Source organism: Pipistrellus hanaki (genome assembly GCF_964339955.1).
Source record: "Pipistrellus hanaki genome assembly, chromosome: 4".
In the NCBI taxonomy this organism is placed as follows: domain Eukaryota; kingdom Metazoa; phylum Chordata; class Mammalia; order Chiroptera; family Vespertilionidae; genus Pipistrellus; species Pipistrellus hanaki.
Genome location: NC_140506.1, coordinates 25,321,296 through 25,335,912, shown reverse-complemented (window position 1 = coordinate 25,335,912; position 14,617 = coordinate 25,321,296). Strand labels below are relative to the sequence as shown.

The window sequence follows — 14,617 nt, the reverse complement described above, 5'->3', positions numbered from 1 at the left end:
GTGTATACATATATGAAATAGCTAAAGATCTAGACAAGTCCAGCATCCAACTTCACTATCCATGCTCTAGTGCCAGAGGCATTTGGGTCTGTTAGATGGGATGCCAACCATTTCTTCAGAACTAAGTTCTGGGCTTGGCCTTGCAGGGTGAGCTGGTTCTGAATAGCTAGAGAGGCTACCTACGTACAAGTTGTAATCATTTGAGTCTACATTCCCTTGCTGAATGCCTATTGCATACCAGCCCTGTGGCAGACTAAGAGCAAGAGTATGACTGAGAAATAGGTCCTCAGAACCCTGCAGGGAGACTTCAATAGAAGCTTCTTGTCCAAGGCCCAACACTGAGCAGTGAGCAGAGCCAAGACCCTAACCAGGACATGCAGCTGCCTGCTTTCTGCTCCTGGGTCAGCAGGAGGCACAGCACCCACCCACTTGCCATGCTGCTATAACCACCTCTGAGCGCTCCCGTCTTCACACTACAGGAGAGACCTCTTTCTTGCACAGTGGGTATGTAGTACGTACATACATGCACATATTACACATGCACACACATCTCAGACCAAGGGTGACAAAACATTTGATATCCAAAATCCCTTCATATATATATATATATATATATATATATATATATATATACATACAATTACAATTAATTACCCTTCACTTAAAGACTGTTATCAAGGCCTTTCTTCCTCATCCTGAAGACGGGGTAGCAGCGGTATGGCAGAAGGCAGACAGAGGGTCAATCTGAGACTGAATCTAGTTTTCTCAAGAACTTGCATTCTGATGTTGGGGACAAACTGGCCTTTTCTTGGCTCCGTCTTCTGTCCCCCTGCTAGCGTGCAAGGAAGATAAAAGGATTCGCTTCCCAGCTGGGGCTCTGGCTGGACTAGATGTGGATAAAGAGTGAGAGGCCTGGAAAGTAGAGTCAACAAAACCGGCAGGTCAGCAATCTCAGAAAACAATAGTTTACATTTTATTTTTCTTTGATAAGGTCAGTCAAGGAAATGGCACAATCCTGCATGTTATTTTTACATTCAAAGGGTCTTCAACTGTCTCTGCTTATGCCTTGGGTGTGTTTTGCAGTAGATGTACCATCGCCCTCGCCTCTTCACCAGGTAACAGTCCTTGCAACGCTTCTTGAGGACGGCCTTGGTCTTGAACCCCAGGGTCGGCTGCAGGAAGGGCAGGGGGTGGCAGGAGAGAGGAGAGGCCACTGCTGCGCTGGGCTTTGCACCTGCAGGGACTGCAACACGCAGGGGACCAGCCAGCAGCGTGGAGAGCGCTCTGGATATCGTTGTGAAATTTGTCATTGGGTAACGACTCAGATGTAGGAGAGGGTTCACAGCAGAAACCACCATTTTCCTTATAAAAAGACTTGCCATATTGTGGCTGAATCTAGGCGAGAAAGAAAGGGGAAAAAAAGTTGTTACAGCGACTTCGCACTTACTACTATTATAACTTTGTTTTCCCCACTTCACTGTGGCGTAGGCGTGGAGGGGTCAGGGGCGCCACCACCCCCTGGTGCAGCGCAAACCCTGCCGGCCCAGCTTGGCGGGGGATTGGGTGGGAAGGGGGTGATTTGGCAAGACCGCCCTTTGTGGGAGCCCAGGCATGGCTGCGAGGACCCTAAGCCCAGACCCCGTTCAGGCAGCATGGGGAAGAGCTGGCCTGGTGTTTGGGACAGGAGGCACCCGGCACCTGGGCCGGCGCCCGACCGACGGACCGCAAGGAACCCCGGCGGGCAGCTTCGCCGGCGCACACTGGGCGGGGCCTCCTAGCGCACTAGCTCGCGCCCGGGCCTCGACCCCAACACCGGCAGGGGACGCTCGGGGCCCGCCCACCGCTCACGAGGTTCGGGATCCGGTCCCAACCTGCCCCCTCCCCCCCGCCCCCCTTCTCTGGCCGCGGCCCACAGGGGGAAACTGAGGCCGAGTATCTGGGTCGAGCCCTTCCGCAGTCCCGACCCGGCAGGCGGCTCCGGGGCAGATCTGAACCCCGGCAATTGCTGACCCGCCGCCTCCCTAGCCCCCAGCCCCTCTGGATTCCTAGGGACCCCTGACCTGGGAAGAACCGGCCCAGAAGTGGCCAGGAGCGTGCCTTGCCCCGCGCCTGCGTCCCCGCCTGCGCCTGCACAGTGGGGCGGAGACTCCACCGCCCAGAGTCTGCGCGAGAAAGTCTGCCCTCTGCGAGCCTGTGCGCATGCGTCAAGGCTGGTGCGTCGACCGACGCGCCGGGTCAAGGGTCAGCCTGCAAGATGGCGGCGGCTGTGACCTTCTGTAGGCAACTTGGCCGGAGCGGCGCTGCCGCGCTTATTCTGCCCCGGAGCGTCAGGTGTTTCGGGGTGCGCATCGCACCGACCGGAGAGAAGGTCACGCACACCGGCCAGGTAACCGGTGCGTCGAGGAACCCCGGTCGTTCCACTGTCCTCAGTGCTTTATGTCCTCCGTGTCCCCCGGTCCCTGGTCCCTGGGAGGGATCGCGGAGAACAGGCGGCTGAGTACCGAGTACCGTGCGGTCCCCGGTGCGACCGAAGCTCAGTGGAGCTGTGCTTTTGTCGCCCGCACCAACCGGCGTGGATAAAAACGCGTGCCGCGGTGCCGGGGTTGGTGGAGCGTTTGCAAACTGTGGGAGTGTCCTTGAGCTCGAAGATGAAGCCGGTAGCCAGGGCGTAGCTGTTGATCTCTGTGGGCGGCTTCCCGGTGGACTGAAAACGCCTACTGATTGATTCTGTGGCTCAAATCTCGTATTGTTTGTGTGATATTAAATAGTGCATTTAAATAACTTAAGAGTCTGCTGTAGTCAAAAACACAAACGTAGTCTTAAACTATAATCATAAGACGAGAGAGTAAGTACCCATATTACTAAAGTGTTACCAGGAGATTTATAGGGGACGTAAACCATTGCCCCATGTGAAGGAGGGGGGTGCACCTCCTCTGCCTGAATTTGCCTCCTCTGCTCTCTCCATCTTGCAGCCTTCCAGTTCCGTTTACTGTTCACTGTTATCTTAGGGGTCTTGCTGAAAAATGTCCCTGGTTGCACAACTCTACCTTGCCCCTTATGTGTTTGGCTGTGAATTGTGTAAATGTTGAGAAAAATACTGTTCTGTAATGGATATTAACTGACCTCTTTCAGAATTAGGCTGTAAAAATTACATGTGGTCTTTTTCCCCCCCAGGTTTATGATGATCAAGATTATAGGAAAATTCGATTTGTAGGTCGTCAGAAAGAGGTAAGTGAAAAAACAACAACAACAAAAAAAACAACCAAAAACAAAACTACTAAAAGAGAAGTAAGCTCTCATAAAACCTTTATGTAACCGACAATATATAAAAATCAATATGTAAGATTTAAACAATTTCCCCCTAATTTGAGACATCCCAGAAGCTCTGGAATTCTGCATTTTTCTAAATGTTAAATGTTTCTGCTGTTTCTGTTTTGTTTCCCTTGTCCCCCCCACATTATGTAACAACAGTAAGTGTAGTGCTTTTTTGTATATAAATGGGAGTGTTCTTTTTCTTTATTTATGTGCCTTATACGTCTGAGACCCTCAGATTAAAGTTTTGTCCTTCATAATCACTTTGAGTCAGTCACTCTTTCCCCTCAGTCAGCCTGTTGATTCTTCTTGTTAAGCCTCAGCTTTCCCTAAATTGTGTTTCTCCTTTCCTTTAATCTTGGTTACATTGTCCATTTCCAAAGTCTGCTTTTCTCTTCCATCCTGCTTTGCGAGTGTCATAAGGACAGGGGCAGTGTGGTGGAGATGGAGTTCAGAGCGCTGGACGGTGCACTTCAGAGCAAATCAGTCCTGGAGTCGACCCTGCAGCCTGGCCCCAGCTCCCTATGGCATGCCTTCTGATGCTCTAGCAGGCACCTGGTTCTGCCACAGGCTTCTCTCTGCTGGGATTTCTCTTGTGGCCCTCGTTTCTGATTGCCATAGCAAAGGGCATCAGGGAACAATTTAAAAACAAAGCTAAACAAAATCAGAGCTTTTGAAGGCAATAACGTGCTGCCAGTGTTGCCTAATCCTGTACCGCTATCCAGCTCAGGGTCTCTGGGCCCTTTTCCTGTTTGGGATCATCCTCAAGTTGTGAAGGTGCACGGCACGTCAATGAAAGATGAGTTGGCATTCTGCTGTGGCTTTTGCTCTTACTACAAAAATTTGGTATTTAGTAATATTTCAAAATTATTTTGGTTTCCAAGAGACATTATTGTTTTAGAAGACTGTAGGTATACTGGGAAATTGTACAGAATTTCCATATGTTCCATCTTCTCACACAGTAAGTTCCCTTGTGCTACATTTTTTACAAGTGAGTGATTTAAACACTGGATGAGTATTGATATATTAGTATCAACTCAAGCCCATAGTTTACTTTAGGGTTTACTCTTTGCTGTACATTCTGTGGGTCTTGACAAATGTGTAATCTCTTTTATCCACCATTACAGTATCACACAGAATAGTTTTATTACCCACAAAGCTTTCTGTGTCCCACCTTCCTATCTGCTTTTGAGTATTTTCTTCAAACTTACTTAGTTTAAAAGTTAATTTGGATGAAAACTTCAGTTTTTACTGTGTATATACGTGTGTGCACACACGTATGTTTAGCTAATTATAATTACTCGTGTTAGTGTTAAAAATACCTGATATTCTAGCCCTAACTGGTTTGGCTCCGAGTGTCGACCTGCTGACTCAAGGGTTCCAGGTTCGATTCTGGTCAAGGGCATATATCTTGGTTGCGGGCACATCCCCAGTAGGGAGTGTGCAGGAGGCAGCTGATTGATGTTTCTATCTGTAAAAAATTAATGAAATGTATTTTATAAAAAACAAAAAAACAAAACACCTAAATAATTGAACTGGGGCTTTTAGTTTATTTTAAACTTGTAAGTTTCCATTAATTAGGTCAAAATTTTACAAAACATTGATTATTCAACTGATTTCCTTTTTGTACTAGTTTTGATATTATTTTGCAGACTTATATGTATATTTTATCTTTAATGGATTTAATATCAGTTTGACATAAGGGAGTAAACTTTCCATAGAAACTGTCACTGAGCATAACCAGTGGTCAAGGACAATAGGGGGGTGGGAGATTGGAATGGGGGTTTGAGGACAAATATCTGATACCTTAATCAATAAGGAAATTTAAAAAAAAAAAAGGAAAAAGAAAAAAAATAGAACAGTTTACTGACAAATTAATGATTTAAACCTAAATATTTTTAGGCCCAGATGAGTTGATCAAGAGGTAACTATAATATATATATATATATATATATATATATATATATATATATATATGTATGTATATAATTTTTAGTGACCTCTTAGTGACCTAGAGGACTAATTTTTACAGTGGTTGTCAACTTAAGGTCTCTGACACACCATGTACTTGGGAAAACACTACATTTACAGCCAAGTGTGTGGGATGCTGTGACATGTTTTCTGTACTGATCTCCTCATGAGGTCCAGTAATGCTTACTTTCCTTGGAATTGGAAGCTGGGCTGTGGTTGGGTGCTGTGACTGGGCGTTGACTCCTGGGCTCTTTGTTTTCCTGCGGTTGAGCTGAGTCCCAGGATGTTAATCATGGGAGGTCAGGGTCGCCCTGGAGCTGCAGTCCTGAATGACAGGGGCAGTCCCGTGTCAGTCTCAGACGTCAGGCATCAGTTGCCCTTCCCACAGGAGACAGCCTGTTTCTTGGGCTGCGTGATGGCAGTTTGTTAGTGTGGCCTTTGTGACACATTTGTCACTGAGGTAGACACCGCATTATTTACACCCTGAGGCTTCATTTGTATGGCGCGTGGCTTGCGCGGGCCATCACTCACCATGTAGACTGCTGTAAGGTATGGTGTAAGGGAGCAGGAGTCCTTGCGGAGGCATTGCGCTTAAAGGAGCTTGTAAAACACTGCACACTGTGGTGTTTGTTTTAACATCCACACATTTTCTGGTAACTTCCTGCTGTGTTTTTGAAAATAGAATTTTAAGGAAAAGCTTTACAAAATCATACTCTATCACTGACAAAGCTTTTGAAAAATAATTAAATCTTTCCAAAATGTTGTCCACATTGTGTGGGTTCAGGGCATCGGAGTTCTGGTGGGTGTTTGGTGTCATCCGTGTTGGTGGCAGGCAGGGCCTTCTCTGTGTTTGAGTGGTGCTGTCGCTGCACTGTGTACACGTCCCTCTGGACAGTTGGCTGGCTTTGGAAAAGTTAACTGAGCTTGACCTGTTCTTCTTATTTTAAAGTTTTATTAAACTTATATTCCGCCACCCCCTTATTTGTAAGGATTTATCTACACCTTGTCTCTGTGTTCTTGTCTTCTCTAGAGCAGTAGGCCTCTGGTGTAGGTGAGATTCTGGAAGCCACATGGCCCTGGGAGCCAGGACTAACCTGGCCCAGCAGTCCTCACCCATAACGATAAACAAGTTCTGAGATTATTCCAAACCCAAATCACAGGATAACCTTGGCCAACACTTACTAATCTGATTTTTAGCTTCGCACTGCCCCTTCTTGTCTCCATTAAGCATCTCTTCCTGTAAACTTGTGACGGCTTTTGGGAGACCTGAGGGAGGAAGAATGGTGTTGCCCCTCTGACTGTCCTCTGTGTGGTGTGTTCCAGTTGAGAGATCCTCTGGCCTCCAGAGGAGGGTGACTTTCAAGATGTGGTCTTGCTGTTGTCATCCACCTTGGGTTGGGTAAAGATGTGGAAGAGATGCTGGGTTTAAGAGGCACCATCAGGCAAGGTAATCCTTGGGAGCCGAGTGTTGGACACAGAGGACAACTGTAATTGCTGTAGATGGCCCTAGAAAGGAGGAAGCTTGGAGAAGGCACTGCTGGCTTTCTTCACAGGATGTGCAGTGCTTGGAATAAAGGAGCCACAGCCTTTTTGTGGGCTGGTGACCAGGGGGCATGCATAGTGGGTCTCTGTGGCCCATGGGGCACTGTGAGGGCCCGGGTTCCTTTCTTTCCCTTTATATGCAGACACCGATGCTTCGCTTCTACAGTTTCCCCAGTGTCATGTGCTTTGTCTCCTGTGGTCACCGAGGACAGCTCTGATTGGGGCAAGTACAACCAAGACATGTCTCCTCTCTAGTGCCCACTTTTGCCACAGTAGGACATTGTCAGATAAATGATTTGCCCAGCCAGGATGTTGGAATTGATGTTGTGACTGTGCACTGAGGGACTAGTTCAGTGATCCTCTCCTCCTTGTGCCCGCACTCAGTTTCCACAGGTGCCATAGGATGTTTACCAAGACATCACGCCTGTTCCTGCTGTGTTCACAGCAGCCTGCACCCCACCATCTGTATCATGTCATCAGATCTGAATTGACCGTGCACACCTCCAGGAGGTGTTGACAATGACAGCATCATCTCACCTGACTACAGAGGTTTCTTTCAATTCAGTATCTAGGTGGCCTAAATATTCTCGACTGTGTCGTATTTTTAAAATTTTCACAGCTTGTTTGATTCAGAATTCAAATAAGTCCCATGCATTGTGGTTTCTTTGATCTTTAGATTCCCTTTAGCCCCCACATATACCCAATTGTTTTTTTTTGCAGTTGTAGGTTCCTGTGACACACACACACACACACACACACACACACACCTTTTCTTCCTCTCCTGTCACAGGACCTGCTGTTTCTTCTGTAGGGTCGTCCACAGCTGGCCCTGGCCTACTGCACTCCTTCCATGCTGTTTGGCACCTCTGGTCCTCTGAGTCTGCATGCTCAGGTTGGATCCAGCTGCTTTGTCAGATCAAACTCAGGTTCTTTGTCCGTGGTAACCCTACTGGGCAGGTGATATGGTGGTTCTGGTTGTAGAGTGGATAAGCGCCTCCAAATCATTAACTCACACAGGCTGTAAGGCATGCTGTTCTCTTATTAGTAGCATAAAAACTATATAAAAAAACAACTAAACAAACAAAAACTTCAGTTATTTGGAGGAAAGAAGAAGAAATGCTAGATTCTTTCCTGTTATCAGTTTTAAAAATGATGAATTGATTCTCTATAGTAAGGAAATTAAAGAAGTTTAAAAACATCATTATGGAAACATGGATTTCATTGTAGTCTTGTGTTTCAGTCCTTTGCTGTTACAATTCCATGGTCCCTCAGATTTCCCATATCCTTTTCCAGATTGACAGTGTCCTCAGGTTGGCTTCCCTTTTGACTCAACTGTAGGCGTCCTTGCTGGCTTCGTTCTGTCACAGACACACATCTCCCATTCATCTGGAACATCTGTTTTGGATCTGGAACCAGCTGTTTTCAGAGCCCTTTTTCCTTCAGTATGAAATGGTGGCAGAGATGGCGTAGACTCATTGCCACTGAGTTGTCACTGTTCCTAATCTTCCCCAGTGGACAGAGCTGTGAAACTGTGTGTAGAGAAAGAGTGATGGGAGGGGAAAGAGCAAATGAAAAATGTTTACAATCTGAGTCCAGGTAAAGACGAAATGAGAATTCTTATGACATTTCTGTAAATTTGAAATTATATACAATGAAAAGCTAAATGTGTGCGTGCTTATATAAATGTATTTATTAAATTATTTGTGTTTTGACGATCTACAATTATATTTAAAAGAAAGTGTACAGAATATAATTCTGCTTGTGCCAGCAGTACATGAATGTGTGGGGTGGCAGGTGTCTACATAGATTTAAATTTATTGACATCATTAATTTTTTGTACTTATCTACACAAGGTTTTATCTTCTCGTTCCAGGTGAATGAGAACTTTGCCATTGATTTGATAGCCGAGCAGCCCGTGAGTGAAGTGGAGAGTCGCATAGTGTCGTGTGATGGCGGTGGGGGGGCTCTCGGTCACCCGAAAGTCTACATAAATTTGGTAATGTGACCCCAGTGCTCACCCATCTTTCTGTTCTGTCCTTTCCCTGCTCTCAGGGTGGCCCTTGCAGTGTTCCTTTGACCACCCAATCTCCCACTTGATCTTGCCTACAACGCCAACTGCAGGGCTGAATACAGTGGCATCTTTTCACCTGTGACATGCTGTGCAGTGTACTTAGTGTTGCCAGCACTATCTCTCCGGCTTTCACCATTTTTAAGCCCAAGTTTCTTGCTAAACACACAATCGGAGCCTAGAGAAGAGGATTAGTACTAAGGACAGAAGAGCCTAGAAGGAAGCCACAGGCGAAAACCCAGATGTATAGGAAGGGGAAGGAAGCTGGCAGGACCCACTGCTGCCCCTTCTGCTGTTGGTGTGGGTGAGCTTGGAACCCAGCCCTGTGGGGACCCAGTTGCTCGAGTTAAGTTGTAGTCTGTGCTCCGGATGAGACCCTGGCCCTCCTAGAGGGATTGAGCCAAGGGCAAGAAGCGGCTGTGCTGACACTTTATGCCCTGAAAGTGGTTCTCTGAGATGACCCCAAGTTCCAGGGTAGGGCCTGAGGCTGCAGGAGGAGATAGAGCTGGGCACCGTCAGTTCCTGGCTCAGTTGTGACTTAGGTTTTACAGGTGTTTTGGGCTGACAATGTATTTAGGTTTTGTATGTACTTTCCATATTTAGTCTCTATAGATTTGAAGTAGAATTTGGAAATGTGAAGTCTTCCCTTTTGAATTATTTCAGGACAAAGAAACAAAAACTGGAACATGCGGTTACTGTGGCCTCCAGTTCAAGCAGCACCATCACTAGAGCAGACCATGCCCCTGGGTCCTGGGATTCTATGTACGTGAGCATGTCAGTGTTCTGTTCGCTAAAGTAGGGAAGGTCCTGGGGGGGTGATCCTATTGTGAATAAACGGCATCGATAAGGACTGCCTTCACAAGTGTGTTTTTTCCACCGAAGGGACTTTGGAAAATGGACATTTCCTATAAGTATTGGCTGAGGGGTCCCTGCCAGGTGCTTCTGAGCACAGCCTCTGACCACATCAGGCAGCCAAGAGAAATGTAGACAACTCTCCTGTTATCTCTTCAGCTACAGTTTCAACTTCCTGTCATTTACAAAACCTGCAGCTGCTGTGATCACACACGGTGTCCCCAACCCGCCATTTTAACCTCCAGCCACAGATCTCTTCTTAGAAACTCTATGTCCAGACACATGTGTGAAATAAGTGACCTGGCAGCAGCTGTGCTCAGAGCCAGTGACTGTGGTTGAGCCCCGAACTCCCCACTTTGAGCATCTCTGTGCACGGCACAGGGTCCACAAAGATGCCATGCAGGTGAGGTGACCCTGGCTTCCCTGCACTGAGCATCACCAGTCCCAAGGCTGTTAGGAAGTCAAATGTACTTTCCCACAGAAACAGGGCTCTGTTTCTTAACACCCACCCCTCCCTTCCCACTTTGTACTTGGACAGTAGGAGCCCTGGTGACTGGAGCAGAGGCCCCTGAGGTCAGGGAGCTGCCCATTTGATGTCACCAGCCACCCCACCTGACTTTTGTCCTGGATCTACCCTCACATCACAGAACAGCTCTCCCAGGTCACAGTCCACAGCTGCCAGCCCTCCACTACGGCTGTGTAGTCAGTGATGAGAGAACCAGGAGTGAGGGCTAAGCCTCACCTAGGGCGCTAATGTCATTGATGGGCTACAGGGCCCATGTTCAGTGCTGTCCTAAAAGACACCACATGCCCAGGTGGGATGCCCTGAGCCCCTCTTCTTTGCTGTGCCAGGGGTCCCACTGGACCAGACACATGGGAAAAGGGCTCTGAGTTGTGACTTGGTGTGTATGCAATACGCAAAGTTGCCTGGTTTGATGGCAGAAGGCATTGCATGCATTGCTCTATTCCATAGAGGTCGGTGATTTACAGCAGCTGTTTACTGGGCACTGCAGACACATGATAGTTCAGAGAGCAACATGCTGTTTCCTGGGGCTGCCCTAACCAACCCTCACATGCCAGGTGCTTCACATGCAGAAATTGCTCTCATAGAGGCCAGAGGGCAGAAGGTGTCCTTAGGGCCTCATGGCCTCGCTCCCTCTGAAGGCACCAAGGAAAGATCTTGCAGGCCTCTCCAGCTCCTGGTGGCTGTTGTCTCCCCTGTAGACACATCTCTCCATCTTCACATGCCCTCTCCCTGTGTCTGCCTTCATGTGGCCTTTTTATAAGGACACTAGTCCTTGGATTTGGAGCCCAGCCTAACCCAGTATGACCTTATTACACCCTCAAAGATCTGATTTTCAAGGAAGGTATCATTCTGTGGTTCTGGGTGGACATGAGTTTGGGGGACACTCCCCTAGAATGGCGACAGGATGCACTCACCTCTCTGACTCATTCACACACTCACTACTCCCCCTTCACATTCCAAAGTAGGTGGAACAAAGGCCTGGATCAAATGGGTCCTGCCCACAAGGGTGAGGGAGGCTTGTTTGGGTGCTCAGCCAAGCAGCTCTGAGGACCTGGGCCAGCAACCTGTTCAGGTAGGTGATGTGGCCGGGTCTGGCACTAAGGTGGGGTGTCACTATCCACCACTTCTCCTAGGACTCAGCAGAATGTGCACAGTGGGGCAGCTTCTCTAGGTGAGGGAAAGATAATTAGGGACCCCCCCTCTTTATGAAACCTACACCCCCCCTGAATAAACACAAAAACTCGAGTAATTTGAATAAGAAAGTGAAACAGTTCCACCAACCCATTAATATTGAGACATAAAAATGGAAGTAATTATTTCTGAAGTCAAATAGGAGCAAATGGAAAACTGTTAGAACAGGAGCATTCAAATGCAGTGTCTCATCAGCCAGACCAGATGCAGCAGAGGAGAGATGGAGGCCCCACAGTGCGAGGCCTGGCTGTGCTCTGAGGCGGTCCCGATGCCAGCTCTTAAGAACCACGCATCAATGCTCATGTAATCATGCAGCCATAAGGGACAACTAATGTCTGAGTCCAGCGAAGGGCCCTGACCTCCTGACTGCACAACAGGCACTTTGTGTCCATCCCACTGTCTGTCTCCTGAGAGCCTGCCAGGCCATGTTACTTCCTGGTTTGCAGGTGAGCAGACAGGAGGGTTGGCCAGGTGTAGCTCTGGGGACTCTGTTTAGGGCACAGCCTTGTCCTGGTGATATGGACAGAGGGATTGATAACTACATAGACCCATGCCCCACCCACCCTCCATATGAACTGTTCTCTTGGGTTCACTGAAAACAAAAATAAGAATTATAACTATTTGACTTTTATGAAGAGGAAATTTATTATTTGCATTAAAATGACCAGTTTTGTACAGCAAGTTTGTGTGCTGCACTAACGGGAGATATCCCAGCTGTGAGGTCACACCAGGAAGCCTGCCTGTATTCAGAAGTGGCATTATCAGCAGGCTCCACAGTGGAGGTTGGCCCCTCATTGCCTCCATCCCCTGTGTCTGGTGCCTATGCCCCCAGCTTTTTCCAGGGAAGGATGCCTTTGCTGGGGCTGGACTTGGGGAAGCCCTGCTTGCCATGAATTCCACCACAGGTCCCAATGAATCTTGCACAGAGATGTGGCCCTAACTCAAAGGCCTATTTTCCAATCACAGATGTCTACAAAAGTCAAGTGACACTTGAGATGAAGAGAGTGACTGCTGGAGGACCAGCTGCTTGTGGGCACAGCCTCATCACTGGGTTTTCAGCAGAAGCAGCAGTGCTGCAGATGTCCAGTGACAACTGTATTTTAACACACACGGAATGCACTATAATGTTCTTAACCCTATGGATCCTGCCGAAGGATCAGTTTTACAGCCAGAACTTTTAGCAAAGTGCATCTCTGCCCACCTAATGTTAATTTTATGGTAGGAGAGTGGAGGACGTGATGCCATTCAGGGGTGAACTAACGGGCCATGGAAGTCCAGATGCAGATGTTCTTGGTTTTCAGGCTTTGGGAAGTCAGGGGCCAGCGTAGGAAGGAGCAGTGTGCTTGTGGTCCTATTCCTGAAGCCAGCAGACGGGGAGCAGGGCACACCTCAGCCTGGCTCCAGGTCTTGAGTGCCTAGACTACACCCATCACCTTGGAGTCTTCATCAGATCTGCCAAGGAAGGTCCGCTTCCGTCTGGGAACCTGTCTGGGGATCATACTATGTCTCAGGTCTCCTTAGGGCACTAAGTGTGGCCATCGATAAACCCATAAGTGGACAGGGTGCAGAGGCTGCCCTATGAGATGTGAGAGGACAGGAGCAAGCTGGTGTGCAGGGGGAAGGCTGGCCTTTGAGGTCACACCTGTCCCTGTCAGGGCCCCTCCACCTGGTGGGGTACAAGGGGCTTCGGCACTGGAGTCCAGGAGAGGGACAAAGGCCATCAAAGTTGTTTCAGGGACAGATCAAAGGCGTCAGTGAGGGGAGGGAAGGCTCCTTTGAAGAGGATTCTTTGATGCCAGTGAGGTGGTTGGTCACAGGACTGAGAAGGACTGAGGGAGCTGGATCTTGAGGCCCCTGATCCATGGCCAACCCTGGAGGGGTAGGCAGTGAGGACATAGAAGTCATAAGCTTGATTCTCATCCCAGACATTTCTCTGCTTGAGGCGGGCATGTGAAACCCCCTCAGAGCACCCTGATGGCATGGCTGGGCCTACCCCTGCATGGCCCCACCCCTCCCATTGCCTCATGGAGTCCCTGCTTCTTCATGTCCATGTTTTATGATCCAGAAATTAGGAAGACAGGAAAAAAACATTTCCTTGGACCTTGTAGATGGAGAGACTCTAATTCCAGACTTCTACTTGGATCCACGTTGTGCAGCCCTTTGGCTTTTTAGCCCGAGCCTGTAATACTGGAAAAATTCTGACTTCATTGTAGTAACTTAATAGACATGAAGAACATTTATGGTTTGACACTTACTGTAGAGGATGCAGAGAACCTGGGAGCTGCCAGGGTTCGATCTTCCATAGACAGCGCAGTGATGCATGCATTCACAGCTCTGCACCTGCTCTTACGGCCCAGCCCACCTGGAAGGAAAGGGGACCATGCCTTTCCTGGGCATCCCCCAGGGCTGAAGTCTCCTTGGTCCTGGGGCTGAAATGATTCGTTGAGGATAGATTAGAGGGAATCTATCACATCAGGTGAGATGCATAAGTAGCTCAGGTGAGGCACCTGGCAGTAGGGCTGCATACCCTGTCTCAGGCCCCAGATGTGCCCTGTCCCACCACCAGCCAGAGACGGTCTGTATAACAGGAAGTGCCATGCAAACTGATCCTTTCCTGAAAGGCAAGTGGACACCGGCTCTGTGTCCCAGGCCTGCGGGTCAGCATGTGCTTCCTGGGCTAGGGTCCCAGTGTGGGCACTGTCAGCCCCTCCCCGATGTCGTGGGCCCTGACCTGTCCACCAGAGGGCAGTGGTGCATAACTGTGTCCATCCACTGGGTCCCCATGAGTTGTCCGAGGGCGGTGGCCGCCTTTTGAGTGGCTGACATTCTGATGCATTATGGCAGGGAGGCCACAACCATGTGGAAATGGTGCTGCCTCTCAAACCTGCCCCAGGAAAGGGAGAGTTGCTTGGGAGCCTGGAATCATAGCTCCATTGCATGAAGAGGACAAGGGGGCCACTGTGGGAGGCTAGTCCAGGTCTGGAGCCCCTAGAGCCCCATTCTCCAAGTGTCCTCTCAAACACCCTGCCAGGCGCTGTCAGGAAGGACTTGCTGACCCCCTCACTCCCAAGGGTTACCTCATGGGCAGGGAGGTCTCTGTGGAGGTGGGGACTATAGAGTGACCCCTGCTACTCCCTGTGAGGCTTGTGGGGCCC

At 48.7% G+C, this 14,617-nt stretch overlaps 2 protein-coding genes across 2 annotated transcripts; one reads left to right on the top strand and one right to left on the bottom strand.

Annotated features, from left to right (window-relative positions):
- Nucleotides 1-951: 951 nt before the first annotated feature.
- MRPL36 (mitochondrial ribosomal protein L36) lies at nt 952-2,171 on the bottom strand. The gene is made up of 2 exons (XM_084882614.1): nt 2,061-2,171; nt 952-1,395 (listed from the first exon to the last, which is right to left on the bottom strand). Exon 2 carries the CDS (start codon nt 1,380-1,382, stop codon nt 1,035-1,037), a length of 348 nt encoding a protein of 115 aa, XP_084738740.1. The 5' UTR covers nt 1,383-1,395; nt 2,061-2,171; the 3' UTR covers nt 952-1,034.
- On the top strand, nt 2,165-9,740 carry NDUFS6 (NADH:ubiquinone oxidoreductase subunit S6). Its single transcript, XM_084882613.1, has 4 exons — nt 2,165-2,386; nt 3,175-3,228; nt 8,699-8,821; nt 9,557-9,740. The coding sequence occupies exons 1-4, from the start codon at nt 2,255-2,257 to the stop codon at nt 9,620-9,622; spliced, it is 375 nt and encodes a 124-aa protein (XP_084738739.1). The 5' UTR covers nt 2,165-2,254; the 3' UTR covers nt 9,623-9,740.
- Nucleotides 9,741-14,617: the final 4,877 nt, after the last annotated feature.